Here is a 19,986-nt window from a genome sequence, read left to right as displayed (position 1 = left end):
GGCAACGCATCTCTGCGTGCCTGGCAGATATCTCTGCTTGGTTGTTGGCCCACCACCTCATGCTCACCCTCGACAAGACGGAGCTGCTCTTCCTCCCGGGGAAGGCCTGCCCGCTCCAAGACCTCTACATCACGGTTGACAACTCCACGGTGTCCCCCTCATAAACCTTGGCGTGACCCTAGACAACATCCTGTCATTCTCTGAAAACATCAAAGCAGTGACTTTATCCTGCAGGTTCATGCTTTACAACAGGGGTATTCAACTTTTACCGTACGAGGTTTCTGTTCTGGTGGGAGGTGCTATAGGAGGACAGGCTCATTTTAATGGCTTGGATGGAATAACTGGAAAGGTATCAAACATATGGAAACCACATGTTTGACTCTGTTCCATTTATTCCATTCCAAAAAAATCTGAAACCGTAACTCTTCAAAGAATACCTTAAATAATCCCACAGCATGAACTAACACTAGCACTTGAGTCGTTTCCCCCCTAGCACTGACTTTGCTGATAAGTACTTTTTGAGGAAAAATGTACTTACTATGACTGAGATATGTGTTTGTCACACCTAGCTAATTTAAGATGAATGACTTATTAATTGTAAGTCGCTATGCATAAGACCGCCTGCTAAATGACAAAAATGTCAAATGTAAATACAATTAAGTGGCATTTGATTGACATCTAGTGTCAAATTGTTGAAGCTGCATAGACTTTACTTATATTCATCAATAACAAAATTCTGCAGTCCTGGCTAAATAACCAGGTAGTCTAATATTCAACAAGCAACCAGATGAGTTGAAGTCAGAGGTGAACTTTTGGTAATTGATTCATCAATATTATTTCTCGACCTTCTCAAAATGGATGGATGTGATGCCCATCTTGACATGCTCCATCATGACTAGCTACACCTCATTACATCCGGTGGATGAGGTCAATCTTTCCCCAAAGATCCGCCATTTCAGCCTCTGAGTTTTATATTGCAAATTACTTAAGAGATTTATTTTAAAACGCCTTGACAAATAAATTATAGATTTCTGGTTGCCACAATTAATTCTTAATTAAGGGGTTAACTGTATTGTTTCGTGGGACTCTGTGAAATGTACATAGATGTAACGGTTTAAAGCGGTATCGATGCCATGATTTTTTCCCGGAGCGTGTTCCTTAGTGAACCAAAGTTTTTGTATGAGATGAATCCCGATTGCGAATAGGGAGAGGCAAGGGGAAGGCCTTGGATCCTCGGAGTGGATTTGGAGCCATGGCCGGGAATTTTGATGCCGAGGACCGTGCTAGCTGGTACTGGGGAAGGTTGAGCCGACAGGAGGCGGTTTCTCTCTTGCAGGGTCAGAGACATGGCGTGTTCCTAGTCAGGGACTCGATTACCAGTCCTGGGGACTACGTGCTATCCGTCTCAGAAAACTCAAAAGTCTCACATTATATAATTAACAGCATCAGTAACAACCGGCAATCTGGATCAGGTAAGATAGCGAGCTAGCCAGCTAACTGACGTTACACCAGACAGACATAGCTAGTTAGCTAAGCTAAACCAAAGACCGAAGCTATTTGTTTAAACACTCTGGCTAAGCTATGAACATCTAGTTAACGTTAGTTAGATGTCTACTGATGTTAGCTAAGGACTGAATATACTGTATTATTATGTTGCAACGGAAGCAACCCTAACGTTACGTCGTTAGCTGTGGTGGTCATGTAGCTAGCGTGTGCTTAGTGAACTACATACAGTATATAAGACTGGTGGTGGCTGTTTAAAAAAAAAAAACTAATAGTGGATTTTCAAAGGTCTGTTTTAGTTTTGTCAGCTGGAGTTTTAGGTACTTTCTGTTTAGTAAGAACCTGGTAGACGGAGTGAAAGGAGTGGGTTGGGCTGATCCTGTGAATGAATGGACAGGCTGTCACAATTGGAGGATGACTATTCCGAATGGTGTGTGTGGAATGCCTGTGTTCCTGCCCTGTTTTTTTTTTATACACAGGCTCAGTTCTTATTTGTTACCTCATTCTGATATTGTAACGACCATCTGCACTGATCTGTGTTTTTGACAGATGGGATGCTGCCAATATCAGAAGTGACTTTACGCAGCAGGTTAGAATAATTAATGTAACATATAAGGATTATGTTTATGGTTAGGGTTAGCTACGTGCAAAAAGTCTCCTTGATGCGACTCGAATATGCAACTTTGAAATTAGCGCATCCCATATCTCTGATAACTCGCAAACACTGATATGATAAAGCTTTGGCGATATCCAGATTGTTATACCTTCATACCCAACACAAGGGGCACTATTTTCAAACCCCACAGCCTTTTTCATCCGAAGGTTAGCAATGCTAACAAGTACATGTACAATCCCATAGAGAATGCTAACTAAATGCCAACGAGGGTATTGAGAACATTTTATACAATCTCTGACCTAAAGTATTTGCAGGACAGACATCCCAGCTCAATGTTATACAAGTAACTAAAAAAATGCTGCATGCAGAAAACCAATATTAGACAGCAAGTCTCTTGATCCAGGAGGGAATTATCTGCTGTTACCAATAGAAGCTTGATTATGGAAGAAGCTAACCACGTAATTTAGCTATACTAAACCAAAATATTAACGCAACATGCAACAATTTCAATGATTTTACTGAGGTGCAGTTCATATAAGGAAATCAGTCAATTGAAATAAATTCATTAGGGCCTAATCTATGACACATGACTGAGCATGGGCGCAGCCATTAGGAAGCCAGGCCCATCCAATCAGAATGAGTTTTTCCCCACAAAAGGGCTTTATTACAGACAGAAATACTTCTCAGTTCCATCATCTGTGCAGGTGGCTGGTCTCACACGATCCCATAGCTGAAGAAGCTTGAAGTGGAGGTCCTGGGCTGGCATGGTTACATGTGTTCTGCGGTTGTGAGGCAGGTTGGACGTACTGCCAAGTTCTCTAAAACGACGGAGGCGACTTATGGTAGATAAATGAACATAAAATTCTCTGGCAACAGCTCTGGTGGACATTCCTGCAGTTAGCAAGGCAATTGCATGTGCCCTCAACTTTAAACATCTGTGGCATTGTGTTGTACTGCACATTTTAGTGGCCTTTTGTCCCCAACACAAGGTGCACCTCTGTAATGTATAATGCTGTATAATAAAGGTTGACCGATTAATCGGAATGGCTGATTAATTAGGGCCAATTTCAAGTTTTCATAACAATCGGTAATCAACATTTTTGGACACCGATCATGGCCGATTACATTGCACTCCACGAGGAGACTGCGTGGCAGTCTGACTACCTGTTATGCGAGTGCAGCAAGGAGCCAAGGTAAGGTGCTAGCTAGCATTAAACGTATCTTATAAAAAAACAATCATTTTTAACATAATCACTAGTTAACTACACATTGTTGATGATATTGCTAGTTTATCTAGCTTGTCCTGCGTTGCATATAATCGATGCGGTGCCTGTTAATTTCTCATCGAATCACAGCCTACTTCACCTAAACGGGTGATGATATAACAAGCGCATTTGCGAAAAAAGTTGTTGCACCAATGTGTACCTAACCATAAACATCAATGCCTTTCTTTAAAATCAATACACAAGTATATATTTTTAAACCTGCATATTTAGTTAATATTGCCTGCTAACATTAATTTATTTTAACTAGGGGAATTGTCACTTCTCTTGCGTTCTGTGCAACAGAGTCAGGGTATATGCAGCAGATTGGGCCGCCTGGCACGTTGCGAACTGTGAAGACTATTTCTTCCTAACGAAGACAGCTAACTTCGCCAAACAGGGTCTGATTTAACAAAAGCACATTTGCGGAAAAAAAGCATAATCGTTGCACGAATGTACCTAACCATAAACATCAATGCCTTTCTTAAAATCAATACATAGACGTATATATTTTTAAACCTGCATATTTAGTTAAAAGACATGTTAGCACGCAATATGGGGAAGGAGCGTAGCCTAGTGGTTAGAGTGTTAGAGTGTTGGACTAGTAAACGGAAGGTTGCAAGATCAAATCCCTGAGCTGACAAGGTACAAATCTGTCGCTCTGCCCCTGAACAAGGCAGTTAACCCACTGTTCATTGGGTGTCATTGAAAATAAGAATTTGTTCTTAACTGACTTGCCTAGTTGAATAAAGGTAAAATAAAAATATCAAACTAGGGAAATTGTGTCACTTCTCTTGCGTTCATTGCACGCAGAGTCAGGGTATATGCAACAGTTTGGGCCGCCTGGCTCGTTGCGAACTAATTTGCCAGAATTTTACGTCATTATGACATAACATTGAAGGTTGTGCAATGTAACAGGAATATTTAGACTTATGGATGCCACCCGTTAGATAAAATACAGAACGGTTTCCGTATTTCACTGAAAGAATATACGTTCTATTTTTGAAATTATAGTTTCCGGATTTGACCATATTAATGACCTAAGGCTTGTATTTCTGTGTGTTATTATGTTATAATTAAGTCTATGATTTGATATTTGATAGAGCAGTCTGACTGAGCATGGTAGGCAGCAGCAGGCTCGTAAGCATTCATTCAAACAGCACTTTCGTGCGTTTGCCAGCAGCTCTTCGCAATGCTTCAAGCATTGCACTGTTTATGACTTCAAGCCTATCAACTCCTGAGATTAGGCTGGTGTAACCGATGTGAAATTGCTAGCTAGTTAGCGGGGTGCGCGCTAATACCGTTTCAAACGTCACTCGCTCTGAGACTTGGAGAAGTTGTTCCCCTTGCTTTGCAAGGGCCGCGGCTTTTGTGGAGCGATGGGTAACGATGCTTCGAGGGTGGCTGTTGTCGATGTGTTCCTGGTTCGAGCCCAGGCAGGGGCGAGGAGAGAGGGACGGAAGCTATACTGTTACACTGGCAATACTAAAGTGCCTACAAGAACATTCAATAGTCAAAGGTATATGAAATACAAATGGTGTAGAGAGAAATAGTTCTATAATTCCTATAATAACTACAACCTAAGACGTCTTAACTGGGAATTTTGAAGACTCATGTTAAAAGGAACCACCAGGTTTCATATGTTCTGAGCAAGGAACTTAAACGTTAGCTCTTTTACATGGCACATATTGCACTTTTACTTCTCCAACACTTTGTTTTTGAATTATTTAAACCAAATTGAACATGTTTCATCATTTATTTAAGGCTAAATTGATTTGATTGATGTATTATATTAAGTTAAAATAAGTGTTCATTCAGTATTGTTGTAATTGTCATTATTACAAATAAATAAATAAATACATTTCTTTAAAATTGTCAGATTTATCGGTATCGGCTTTTTTAAATCCTCCAATAATCGGTATATAGGTATCAGCGTTGAAAAACATAGTCGGTCGACCTCTACTGTATAATCAGATTCTTGATATGCCACACCTATCAGGTGGATTGATTATCTTGACAAAGGAGAAATGCTCACTAACAGGGAAGTAAATACATTTCTGCACAAACTGAGAAAAAAGCTTTTTGTGCGTTTTTTAACATTTGTCTGAATTAATCCTACCAAAAATGATACATCCATAGCTAATTTGACGTTTTATTCCCGAGCATGTCTTAACTACTTGATTTTACCTCTAAGAAGTTTAGTGGTTGTGAATTTCGGAATGTGCGCGACAATTAGCTAGAAGCTATTGTGCTTGCTAGCTGAATCAGCCTCCTCAATCCATATGAAACTAAAGGGATGCTAACAACGCCAGTTCACACACTCCATGCTGAATACTCCCTCTAGCCTACAGTGCCTTCAGAAAGTATTCATACCCTTTGACTTATTCCACATTTTGTGTTACAGCCTGAATTCAAAATGGATTAAATATTTTTCTCGCCCATCACACAATACCCCATAATGGCAGTGAAAACATGTTTTCATTAATGTTACCAAATATATTAAATTAAATGCATAAATATCTCATTTACTCAAGAATTTATCGCCAAAGGTTATAACCACCTTTGGTGGCGATTACAGCTGTAAGGCTTTCTCGGTAAGTCCCGAAGAGCTTTAAACAGTTGGATTATACAATATTTGCCCATTTATTATTTTCAAAATTCTTGAAGCTCGGTCAATTTGGTTGTTGATCAATGCTAGACAACCATTTTCAATTCTTGCCATAGATTTAACTCCCCAGTCCTTAATGATTACAAGCATACCCATAACATGACTGTGCTTGAAAATATTTATTTAAAAAAATATTAATAATATTTCACCTTTATTTAACCAGGAAAGCTAGTTGAGAACAAGTTCTCATTTACAACTGCGACCTGGCCAAGATAAAGCAAAGCAGTGCAACACAAACAACAACACAGAATTACACATGGAATAAACAAGCGTACAGTCAATAACACAATAGGGAAAAAGTCTATATACAGTGTGTGCAAATGGCGTGAGGAGGAAGGCAATAAATAGGCCATAGTAGCGAAGTAATTACAATTTAGCAGATTAACACTGGAGTGATAAATGAACAGATGATGTGCAAGTAGAGATACTGGTGTGCAAAAGAGCAGAAAATAGCAGAGCGCGTGCTACGGGAGGGAGTTGTTATCGTGACCAGTGAGCTGAGATAAGTCAGAGCTTTACCTACTTATAGATGACCTGGAGCCATTGGGTCTGGCGACAAATATGTAGCGAGGGCCAGTTGAGTAGAGCATACAGGTCGCAGTTGTGGGTGGTTTAAGGGGCTTTGGTAACAAAACGGATGGCACTGTGATAGACTGCATCCAATTTGCTGAGTAAAGTATTGTAAGCTATTTTGTAGATGACATCGCCGAAGTCGAGGATCGGTAGGATAGTCAGTTTTACTAGGGTAAGTTTGGCGGCGTGAGTGAAGGATGCTTTGTTGCGAAATAGAAAGCCGATTCTAGATTTAATTAAATTTAATTAAATTTAATTTTCGATTGGAGATGTTTAATATGAGTCTGGAAGGATAGTTTACAGTCTAGCCAGACACCTAGGTATTTGTAGTTGTCCACATATTCTACATCAGAACCGTCCAGGGTAGTTATGCTAGTCGGGCGGACAGGTGCGGGCAGTGAACGGTTGAAAAGCATGCATTTGGTTTTACTAGCGTTAAAGAGCAGTTGGAGGCCACAGAAGGAGTGTTGTATGGCATCAAAGCTCGTTTGGAGGTTAGTTAACACCGTGTCCAAAGAAGGGCCAGATTTATACAGAGTGGTGTCATCTGCGTAGAGGTGGATCAGGGAATCCCCCTTATAATTTGGGATCAAATATGCTCTGAAAGCAAACATGTTGACATGAGTACCCTGATATCAGGGAATTTGTGCCATTCTGAAAAAAATGTTAGATTTTTTTGTTCCAAAATAGAGCGAAATCATTGATTTATACAGAGAAAAGAGTCGACCTGAGAATTGACTGCCAGAGGTCCGGACAACAGGCCCTCCGATTTAACACACTGGACTCTGTCTGCGAAGTAGTTGGTGAACCAGGCGAGGCAGTCATTTGAGAAACCAAGGCTATTGAGTCTGAATACGGTGATTGACAGAGTAGAAAGCCTTGGCTAGGTCGATGAAGACGGCTGCACAGTACTGTCTTTTATCGATGGCGGTTATGATATCGTTTAGTACCTTGAGCGTGGCTGAGGTGCACCTGTGACGAGCTCGGAAACCATAGAGAGTGGTACCCAGTAATGTGTTCTATTGGATTTGCCCTAAACATAACTCTGTATTCAGGACAAAAATATTTTTGCTTTGCCACTTTTATTGCAGTATTACTTTAGTGCCTTGTTGCAAACAGGATGCATGTTTTGAGATATTTTTGTTCTGAACAGCCTTCCTTTTCACCTTGACAGTGACAAAAGGCTGTAACACAACAACATGTGGAAAAAGTCAGAGTTGTGAATACTTTCTGAAGGCGCTGTAGCTATCCACTGTAGTGAAATTCCAGCTAATAGCACAGTTCATGTTTTAATGATAATGCAGTTTCTGTTCTGCCGTGACTAGTTCACTGCTCAATCTGCGATGTTATGGCACTGGCTAAATGTTACAGTAGCGAGGCACAGTACCAGCTGTCAGATACATGTGATTTCTGAGAACAGTCCCATAACTTTAGTGCCATAGAACTTAATCGGCAAGCTTGCAAATGAGCTACCACAATGGCCATTCAAACAAGCTAGAAGTATGCTTCTAACTGGAGGAAGTTTGCACAGCTCGTCGAGCATGGTTTGCCGTAGTAGCCAGCCCAGTGTATCATAGTGGAGTGATTTAGGAACTAGTGGAAGCGGATGAGCAAAATCACGTTTTTCAGAGATTAGTTCCACGATTTGTAATACAGATGGCAACTGCGTATCACGTTAAAATGACGCCACCTGTCGGAAGACAATGGTGTGACGATTAGCTATGCTTTGAAATTTAATCAAACTATTGAATGAGTAGGCCTGTGTCTTCTTAGACCCAGACACTGGGTGGCATTGAAATGTATTATGACGACAACCCCCTTGAACAGATTTGTTTTTCTTAATAAACTTGCAAAAAAATTGTGACTGGGAGCGTATGCATGCTGTATGTGAAGACGTGGGAGACTTAAATACTAACTATTTCAGCTAACTCCTTGACTTGAGACACATTTTTTGTTAAGGCTCCATTGTCAGAATCTTTTTTTAGCTGTGAGGCTCTTCCAGGTGTCGTGTTTTTGGCTATGTCGAATTAAGTGATATGACATGCTGTTCTGTAAAATAATTTCTCCGTAATTAATATTACCTTATTGAGCTAATAATGTAATTTATATTTTACCTTTATTTAACTAGGCAGGTCAGTTAAGAACATATTCTTATTTTCAATGACGGCCTAGGAACAGTGGGTTAACTGCCTTGTTCAAGGGCAGAACGACAGATTTGTACCGTGTCAGCTTGTGGATTTGAACTTGCAAACTTTCGGTTACTAGTCCAACGCTCTAACCACTAGGCTACACTACCGCATAAGTAACTAGAGAGTCGGGCACCATAAAATAATATTTATAGAGCTGTTATCTTCCGAATAAACTCTTAAAGACCTGGTAATATTTTACATCAATAGCAGTCAATATTAATTGTCATCTTAATTCAGTCTCATCTGAAAGTTGTAAATTATTGGTTATCTGCACGAACCCTGGCTAACAAGTTGAACCAGCAATACAAAATTGGCTTTAATTATTTATTTACTAAATACCTAACTAATTACACATAATTAAATCATAACTTGATTACAAATTACGTCATAAAGGAAAACGTCCCTAGCGGGCGGAACAGATATGACAGCTTGTTACACAAAATAAAAGGGGCTGGGTTTGAGTGAAAGAGCGGGAAGACTGAGGAACAAAGGGCGAAGCTGTGCTATCATAAATATAGTATCTTATGCATTCTAAATTACCGCCCATTTGGAAAAGAAAAATGCAATAAATATTTACTCTGAGCTGCACTTCGGTAGGTTGATGGTAGATGGAAGGCCGTGTTGCCCAACCGAGTCCTTTGTTCTTTTGAAGAATGTCTCTGCTGGTAAATTGAATACGTTGTAGTAACGTCGTTGGGTGATAGACGGGATACTCTGTCTGTTCCTTCCTAACGCTCGTTTGCAGCGGCTGTTGCTAACTCAACGGCTAGGAGGTATCACTTCTGTAGTGAATAAGAGTTCAAAGTTCATACCATTCGCAACCAAAGCTCACGCTGATGTTGGCTTTGTTCTGTAGTTATTATCTGAACCATTCTAACATCGGACCGTTGTCCTCATGTCCTTGGAACAGCAGGTTATATTGTCGTCAAGGGCTTATATAGGAAGGGAGAGGAGGGCGTGTTTGAAAAGTTTTATAGCCCATGTCCCTTCACAGGGGCGGGCCACTGATTGAGCAGAGCCCTTTCTTATGAAAACCCAAATCTCACATTTTAGAAGCTAAAATAATAATTTCTTATTCAAACATTTAAATTGAACAACAATTCCATGTGAATCCGATAACTCTGATGTGTAGACTTTCCACTGTAGAGTTTGTCATTTTATCATTGATGAGAATGTATCAGATGACAACTGAACTGACATCATATTCATTAAGTACCACCGCATATGTTAAATTGGTCTGATTACCAGAATATAGTTAATTTCCCCCCCCACCTTCTGATGTTCCCAGAATCTCTATGTTAACCAAGTGTTTTGCAAATGTAACTTCAGTAGGGTACAGAGAGGAAAAAGGGGGGAAGAGGTATTTATGACTGTCATAAACCTACCCCCAGGCCAACGTCATGACACAGGAGAGTGGTTTTCTCCAGAATAGGGTAGGCAACAGCAGGAGCCTAGGTCACCTCAGCTTGGGATAACTCTATAAAAGCATGAGACCTAAGCCAACATCAGCTTTTACATAAACAATTTCAACAAAATTAATTGCATCAATGTCAGACCTTCATTTAGTACAACACTGCCGTTGAGGCAGAAGGGAAAATCACCCATTGGTCCACCATGCGTTGTTAGATCAGCCGGGGTAATGGCATGACATAACAAACTGCCCCATCCTTTCCCCCTGCCTCGCCCGCCAGGTCTGGCCCCCCCACGGTTCCGCATCGGGGATCAGGAGTTTGACGCCCTACCCGCCCTGCTGGAGTTCTACAAGATCCACTACCTGGACACCACCACTCTGATCGAGCCCATCAGCAAGGCCAAGCATGCAGGCTTCGTGAGCTGTGCCGCCGCTGCATCAGGCGGCGCCCTACAGGAGGCAGAGTTTGTTCGCGCCCTCTTCGACTTCCCTGGCAACGACGAGGAGGACCTGCCCTTCCGCAAGGGCGACGTGCTGCGCGTGCTGGAGAAGCCTGAGGAGCAGTGGTGGAACGCGGCCAACCAAGAGGGCCGTGTCGGCATGATTCCCGTGCCCTACGTGGAGAAGTACCGGCCTGCCTCGCCCAACTCCGTGGTTGCTCCGGCGGCAGGGAGGCCTGGCGGGGCAGGAGGAGTAGGCGGAGTACCGGCAGGTGTTGGAGCCAGCACTACCGACGGAGCAGCTCCCCAGCTGCCCCCGCCTCTGGGGGAGCCGGGCCAGTATGCCCAGCCTGTGGGCAATACACCCCTGCCCAACCTGCAGAATGGGCCTGTCTACGCCCGTGCCATTCAGAAGAGAGTGCCCAACGCCTACGACAAGACGGCGCTCGCCTTGGAGGTATTGGTTCGCCCCCTTTCTTCGCCTTCCTCTGTCCCCCTGTTCTCCACCCGTCTATGGCGCTCTCTCCCTCTTTTCTGTTTCATGTCATGTGCCTATATATTTTCTCTGCTCTGAGAGCCAGGGTGCTGCTGCAATTGCTTACTCTTGCCTGTAAGCATACATATGCAAACGCAGGCAGGCACACTCGAACATACGCACGTGCAAATACACACAATAACATACATTATGGGTTCATGCATAGTTTTCCCTTGATTTTTGTTGTTGTTGAGTCGTACAGTACAAATGGCAATTCCTGAGCAAAGGTTGCCTCACAGTTCATGTCTTGCAGCTCATGTGTCCAATCTCACGTTTGGTAAAGAGCGTTCCTGTGAAGAAACACACCCACTGGTATACTGTATGTCATGAGAGGAACATGGGCTAAGTCCCAAATGGCACCCGATTCCCTATGAAGTGCAATGCTTTTGGTTAAAGGTTCTGCACTACGTAAGGAATAGGCCAGGGTGCCATTTGGGATGCACCCATGTATTTGCACTGCAGAAAGTGAAGCAGCATGGAGATTATAGATGGGGCATGGGTGTAGTGTGTAACACAGGCTTAGTAGGACTGTGCTGCTTTGTAGCTTATTAATTCGCTTACAGGGTTTGGGTCAATCCCATCCCTGAGTGTATTTGAAGTGGAAACTGACCTGGGTTAGAGATTATAGTTGATTGATTAGGCTACTTTAAATGACTAATTATAGAACACCATTGAGCCCGATAAAGGCTTTTTAAGAGCCACACATTACAGACCCCTGAAGGTCTTGTTTCTTTCCAATCTATCTCTATATTCTAACCTGTGTGTGTTTCTGCAGGTCGGAGACATGGTAAAAGTGACCAAGATCAACGTGAACGGCCAGTGGGAGGGCGAGTGCAAGGGCAAGCATGGCCACTTTCCCTTCACGCACGTCCGGCTTCTGGACCACCAACACCCTGAGGATGAGAGCTGAGAGACACACTTAGTCTCACTCCTCACTTCACAAAATCCCTCTGTGATTGTTTCTCACAAATGATAGAAAGAGCACACAGGATATACGGACTACAGTGGTCAGGAGTTGCAACTCAGCAGCTGTTGTTGCCAATGGGGCTGGAGTACACTCCCCTCCCTTCACATACACACACAGAATAGAGTTTACACTTCCACCCCAGTATTGAAGTCCTGATACACGACACACAGCAGCGTTTATGACCCCTCTCCCATGTTATCCACGAAATCCTCCTCTACACACACATACACACGTACGCACGCACACAATTCAGATACTTGTGTATATGTGGCTTCTCTCACAGACTCATGGATCACCCTTTTGTAGTAACGGACTGTGAACTTGGCAGTGAGAAGAGTAGCCATCCTGACTCCTAATTTTGACTCCCTCTTGTGGAGACAGATGCTCACTGCGACTGAAACCGACCATTGCTGCACTTCACAGACAGCAGGAGTTACCACAGCACACTCCACTACTCACCACAGGGGCTCTAACCCAGCCCCTCTCTGCTACAAACCCCACACTACAAACCCCCAAGTCCTCTTTTTGTACTGAAATGAAAAATATTATGATAGAATTATGACAGGTACAGCAACTGCCAAAAGAAAGGAAACACTTGAGTAAATGATGGATACAAAGTATTTTGAAAGCAGGTGCTTTCACACAGGTGCGGTTCCTCAGCAATTCCTAAGCAATTAACATCCCAACATGCTTAGGGTCATGTATGAAAATGCTGGGCAGGCATTGTTTTGGCTAACATGGCTATGCCCCCATAGGATGACAATGCCCCCATCCACAGGGCATTAATGGTCACTTAATGGTTTGATGAGCATGAAAACGATGTAAACCATATGATGTGGCCATCTGTCACCAGATCTCAACCCAATTGTACACTTATGCGAGATTCTGGAGTGGCGCTTGAGACCACCAACAAAACACCAAATGATAGAATTTCTCATGGAATGGTGTCACATCCCTCCAATAGAGTTCCATCCAGAAACGTGTATAATCTATGGCAAGGCACATTGCTGTTCTGGCTCATGGTGGCACAACGCCCTATTAAGACACTATTGGCGTTTCCTTTTTTTGGGCAGATATATATATATAATATAGTACCAGTCAAAAGTTTGGACACACCAACTCATTCAAGAGTTTCTTTATTTTTACTATTTTCTACATTGTAGAATAATAATGAGACATCAAAACTATGAAATAACACATGGAATCATGTAGTAACCAAAAACGTGTTAAACAAATAAAATATATTTTATATTTGTGAATCTTCAAAGTAGCCACCCTTTGCCTTGATGACAGCTTGTACACTTGGCATTCTCTCAACCAGCTTCACCTGGGATGCTTTTCCAACAGTCTTGAAGGAGTTCCCACGTTGGCTGCTTTTCCTTCACTCTGCAGTTCAACTCATCCCAAAACATCTCAATTGGGTTGAGGTTGGTTGATTGTGGAGGCTAGGTTATCTGATGCAGCACTCCATCACTCTCCCTATTGGTCAAATTGCCCGTACACAGCCTGGAGATGTTGGGTCATTGTCCTGTTGAAAAACAAATGATAGTCCCACAAAGTGTAAACCAGATGGGATGGCGTATCGCTGCAGAATGCTGTGGTAGCCATGCTGGTTAAGTGTACCTTGAATCCTAAATAAATCACAGACAGTGTCACCAGCAAAGCACCCCCACACCATCACAGCTCCTTCTCCATGCTTCATGGTGGGAACCACACATGCAGAGATCGTTTTTGCGACTGCTTTGAAACTTTCTATGTTCTTGACATTTTCCGGATTGACTGACCTTCATGTCTTAAATTAATGATGCACTGTAGTTTCTCTTTGCTTATTTGAGCTGTTTTTGCCATAATATGGACTTGGTCTTTTACCAAATAGGGCTATCTTCTGTATACCAACCCTACCTTGTCACAACACAACTGATTGGCTCAAACGCATTAAGAAGAAGAAGAAGAAGAAATTAACTTTTAATAAGGCACACCTGTTAATTGAAATGCACTCCAGGTGACTGCCTCATGAAGCTGGTTGAGAGAATGCCAAGAGTGTGCAAAGCTATCATCAAGGCAAAGGGTGGCTACTTTGAAGAATCACAAATATAAAATATATTTTGATTTGTTTACCACTGTTTTGGTTACTACATGATTGGTTACTATGTTATTTTATAGTTTTGATGTCTAGACTATTCTACAATGTAGAAAATAGTAAAAATAAAAACCCTTGAATGAGTAGGTGTCAACTTCTGACTGGTACTGTATATATATATCATTACATGCTAAATATTATGTTAAATGTTTTGTTTTTTCGTTGCCCTGTGTGTGAACAAACCCTCACGCTTTGTTTGGTCACTGTTATGCGTCTATCTGAAACACTATGATGACTGTCTGGGGAGGAAGTGGAGACATTCCTTAGGACTGTCAGGTATCGGGCCTTCGTCCAGTCCGCCTCATTGTTTTGAGAAATGGTCATATAAGGAGGAGGGTATACAGTGGCCAGACAATGACAGAAAAATGTAAATATACCAACACCGCCCTCTCTCCTCTTACTTTGATTTGCCAAGTCCCCTCCTCTCCCATCCTGTCAGTCTCCTCCACCTGTCTCATTCATTTGTTACATGGTCTGATCCATTTCCTCCCGGACCTCCCCTATGCTAAAGACACTAGAGGCACCTACAGATTACAGTGATGTTTTAGTGTACATAAAGGCCTTTTGGCAGATGGAACCTGTTAACGTCACATTTGAAATGATGCAGACTTAGTTCCCAGCACTGTGATGCATAAGTTCACATTGTCACACTCGACAGAAAGCCGCAGCCTTAATCCTTTGGTGTCTCCCCTAGTTTCCCTCCCACGTGGTCGTAGCAAACACAGTAAATATACATACACGTTTTTAAGTTGACTGTATTCATTGTTTCTGTCAGCTACGTTTCAACTGGGAGCTCTAAGTTAGGTCTGGGTTGTATTCAGTAGGGCACCATGTTGAAAGTTTTAAAAAAAGTTATGCAACAGAAAACGATATTGAATGTTTCTTATCGGACAAGTTTGGGTAGTACCTCCCCTTTTCAAAACCTTTCCTCCCGACTGAACATGACCAAGTTAATTTCCCTAGTGTCTCCCTTAGTGCCAATCTATCATCCTCTCACCCAGTACCTACCCTCTGGGCACAGTTATGACACATCCAGCCACTGACGTGCCAGATACACCGCAGTATGCTAAACGTCCTCATCAGATGATTACACTACATTGCTAAAGGACTGTGTGGGTGAAAGGCACATCGATCATAGTAACATGGGTAGGTATATTGACCAATCGTAGGCACATGTGAGTGTTTTAGGCCAATCATCGTCATTTGGGGAGGGTCTGTTTATTTTGTCCTTTCTACCTCGTCTGAATTGTTTTAATTGATGTTAATTGTCTTTCCGAAATAGGAAAATAACATGACCTGAAGTGCCATGTATTTTTGTGGAAATGTTGGTAGATTTTATTTCCTTATTTTTTGGGGTTGTTTTTTTTTGCCAACCGAACAATTATAGTCCAAACACTCCTTACTCCCTCAACTATACCCTGTGGTATTATTGTGTAAATGTGCATAGTTGCTCAACTTTCCCAACAGTGTAAGAACCTACGTTCCTTCCAAGTCCATGTCTATGAAGCTGCAAGACTTTTTAATAATGCTAAGAGTGAGAATATTAATTAAAAGCCCTGTGCAGATGTTTTCTATGTTAAAGTTCACAAAGACACTACCGTTTGCTCTATTGAAGGCAGCACTGAGGGCAATCTGCATAACTTATGTTGGCTGCAGAATCATTGTATTTACGAGACAATGAACAGTTAAAATGTGTCTGTAAAAGTTTGAATGGTTTTATGCTCTGTATGTGATATAAACAGAGTTCAGTGACAGGAGGAGTAGTAAGGCAAGAGGATGATTGAACTATGACACAACGCACCAGGGTTGTGTTCAGTAGGGTACAAAGTAGCAAAATGTTTTGCGAAGGGGGTAAAACAAATAGTTCTTACTGGTCAAGTTCAGGTAGTAGGCTACCTCCCAGTTTCACTGTTTTGTTTTCTCCCTACTGAACCAGACCACAACCAGACTCGTGTTGCCCGGGTTAAATAATATTTCTATATGTTTTAATGAATTAGAAATTATGCAATCTGTATTTAGCAATGACAGAGAGAGATTTACACAAATGAATGACAAACTGAAAATATGACATTAAACTGCCTGACCGAGTTCTCCTATTGCATAACTTTGAATTATTTGTTTAAGTCAATACTGCAGACTGGGAAGGGTGCTGTGGACATGTACCTGGCACCTCTCATTTTCCCTTTCTAGTTTTCTTGAACTCTGTTGTCAATACTGTTTGGATTTCTTGAAAGGAAACAAATAATTGATGTGCTTTCTGTTGGTCTTTGGCTTTTTAATGTTGTCCTCTGGTATGGCACTGATGGGTATGTATTTTACCATTATGTTCATAGTGTAAGAAGTTGTTGTACTTTGTTTGGTTAACATTGCTCAAATGTTCTCGAACATTTCCCACCAACACCATTCTGCAATGTGTTGCCAGTTGAGCCAGGTCATGTTGTGTCTGTTGTACTTGCATGTTGCATCCAGTGACACCCGTCTGTCATCCAACCATCTCAGGCTTGCCTTGAAGAGACTGTCTCCATTTCATAGAGGGCCATGATCATATGATACCGTTTTGTCTAGTGGAGTATAGGCCAGCAACTTTCGCCCTTGGACCAACGAATACTTGGATTTTAATGAGTGATTTTAAAATGGTGTCCTTTCACAAACATTTTTCAACGTTTAATCCCTTTTCTGCACCTTATCTCTTATATTGCCTCTGTTACTGATGATTGTTTTTTTATGCCTCATCATCATTCATGCCAAACTGTTTTCATTCTCCTGTATTTTTGTAGGTAATTCCACAGAAACTGAATTACGCTGAGACTCTGGTTTTAAAAAATAAAGAAAGAAAATAAATATTTTATTTTTAAGTTTAATAACAAACCATACAACTATGCACAATGACTAATTTGAACAATTTAAACAGTAAATTACAAACAAAAAAATAACACTTACTGGAAAAACTATCTGCACAGTTCTTCCTGTAAATATTTTTTGTAAAAATGTATAAGTAGTAATTGTGCATAGAGTTTGTATGGTTAAACTTTGAAATTCACTTTTGTTTGGTATACATTTTTAAAGTGAAATCTCAGCGTAATTCCATTACATGAAATTGCCCTATCCCAATTACAATTTTCCTTTCGTGCCATCCCTTTTCTTTTGAAGAGGACAGGAGTGGGTGAAAATATTGATAATTGATTTTAAGATGTTCCATTGTGATATAACACTATTATTTGAAGTTCACATTTTACCTTTTAGTTTCTGTAGCATGTAATGTGTTAATATCCTTAGTAAATAAAAACCTATTACAATTGTGTCAATTTGCTGTCTTAATTTGTGTTTGTCTCCATCCAACGCCTGATAGGACTGTGAAGCAGCACAGACACATGCATACACACATACAATAACATACGCACTATACATACACATGGATTAGGTACTGTAGATATGTGGTGGAGTAGGGGCCTGAGGGAACACAGTGTGTTGTGAAATCTGTGAATGTATTGTAATGTTTTTAAAATTGTATAAACTGCCTTAATTTTGCTGGACCCTAGGAAGAGTGCAGCAGCTAATGGGGATCCATAATAAATACAAATACAGGCATTCTTACATTTTGGTCATTTTTTTGTCACTTATAGGCTATGTCTCTTCTGACTGTCACACATTGAAAGTGAAGTGATACAATACACACTGAATGCTAGCTAGCCCTTGATCATGACTGTTCCATGGCATTACATTACACATAAGAGTCGTTGGACGAAGGCGTCTTCTGCAAGGGGAGTTTTAATTAAGGATCGGCGTCCCATCAACAGGACAGTTGTAAATCATGCAACGCCTTATGTCAAGATCGCAGATTTTAGAGAAACAACAAATGGCGGTACATATAAGCGTCTTATATCGGCTGAAAGCTTATATTCCCAGAGATAACATGAAATGTCGTTTTGTTAGATAAAATAATGTTTCATATCCTAAAGTGGTCCATATAGCATGCACGGTCGTTTTGTATTTCCACTCGTTCAATTTGCAAAGAAAGGAATCTGAAAATCTCACTCTAAACGTTGTTTCAACAAGTCAAATCACATTTGAATCTATTCCTCAGAGATCCTAGAAGGTAACAAGACTTCACGATTTCATTAGGCGTGTAGTATATCCTATAGGACACCATATTTGGTCAGAGAGCGACAACCTTCATGGCACGCCGATGACGCGGGCAGCCATCACTTGAACGACTGTATCTTTGTCAAATAAGCACCAATTGGGGTCAAACAAAGCTAGCTAGATAGCCAATGAGCTGGGCTTTACGGGAGTAAACCATGTACATGTCAAATAATATAGCTACTAACCTTGTATGACAGCATGCCTTTTCATTTTGGACAAAAATTATAAGGATATTCAGAGTTATGAAGTTATGAAAACTGATTGTTTTGCTAATGTTGAACGTATAATATGGCTACTAATACTTGGAAAGCTAAAACAAAGTCCAAGTATACAGATTTGACGATATTCTTGCAGAAAAATGGAAAATGAATGCGAATGTCTCCTTCACGATTTGCCCAAATGTACCTGGGGACTTCACACTAAAAGTCTTGTAGTTCAGTCATACTTTAAGTTATCCATCTGAAACTTTGCATATACACCGCCATCTTGTGGACACTATCGGAAATACAACCAGCGTGATGGATAGAACTATGAGCTTTCTTTTGCATTTCAGAGATGGTGGTAGAAAAAGACTGGTTGGTTTTTTCTTTATATTTTCTTCTACCAAATCTATTGTGTTATATTCTCCTACATTCAATTCACATTTCCACAAACTTGAAAGTGTTTCCTTTCAAATGGTGCCAAGAATATGCATATCCTTGCTTCAGGGCCTGAGCTACAGGCAGTTAGATTTGGGTATGTCATTTAGACAAATTTCTTTTTTAAAGGGGGCTATCCTTAAGAAGTTTTAAGATCCCAGACGCTCGGTCTGAACATTACCATGCATCGCTTGCTGTATAATTTTGGAAGCATTAGGATATCATATCAGTGAGATAACATTTTTTATACACACCTTGATAAGGTTAGTGTTCCCACACCGCCATATCTACATGTTGGTTGCCATGGCGCCGACAGAGATGGCCGCCTCGCTTCTTGTTCCTAGGAAACTATGCAGTTTTTTTTTTTTTACGTGTTATTTCTTACATTAGTACCCCAGGTCATCTTAGGTTTCATTACATACAGTCGAGAAGAACTACTGAATATAAGATCAGCGTCAACTCACCATCAGTACAACCAAGAGTATGATTTTCGCGAAGCGGATTCTGTGTTCTGCCTTTCAACCAGGACAACGGAATGGATCCCAGCCGGCGACCCAAAAAAACTACTCCGTAAAAGAAGGAAACGAGGCGGTCTTCTGGTCAGACACCGGAGACGGGCACATCGTGCACCACTCCCTAGCATTCTTCTCGCCAATGTCCAGTCTCTTGACAACAAGGTTGATGAAATCCGAGCAAGGGTAGCATTCCAGAGGGACATCAGAGACTGTAACGTTCTTTGCTTCACGGAAACATGGCTCACTGGAGAGACGCTATCGGAGGCGGTGCAGCCAGCGGGTTTCTCCACGCATCGCGCCGACAGAAACAAACATCCTTCTGGTAAGAAGAGGGGCGGGGGCGTATGCCTTATGGCTAACGAGACGTGGTGTGATCACAGAAACAT

The 19,986-nt window shown here is 41.3% G+C and overlaps 1 protein-coding gene across 1 annotated transcript; it reads left to right on the top strand.

The window, feature by feature from the left end:
• The first annotated feature begins 901 nt into the window (after nucleotides 1-901).
• LOC110537676 (adapter molecule crk) lies at nucleotides 902-12,751 on the top strand. Its single transcript, XM_021623902.3, has 3 exons — nucleotides 902-1,472; nucleotides 10,503-11,119; nucleotides 11,973-12,751. The coding sequence occupies exons 1-3, from the start codon at nucleotides 1,253-1,255 to the stop codon at nucleotides 12,105-12,107; spliced, it is 972 nt and encodes a 323-aa protein (XP_021479577.2). The 5' UTR covers nucleotides 902-1,252; the 3' UTR covers nucleotides 12,108-12,751.
• Nucleotides 12,752-19,986: the final 7,235 nt, after the last annotated feature.

Source organism: Oncorhynchus mykiss, chromosome 12 (genome assembly GCF_057628025.1).
Source record: "Oncorhynchus mykiss isolate SJ-2025 chromosome 12, ASM5762802v1, whole genome shotgun sequence".
NCBI classification, from domain to species: Eukaryota; Metazoa; Chordata; class Actinopteri; order Salmoniformes; family Salmonidae; genus Oncorhynchus; species Oncorhynchus mykiss.
The sequence above is the reverse complement of the archived record's forward strand: the minus strand, read 5'-3'. Positions and strand labels throughout refer to the sequence as shown.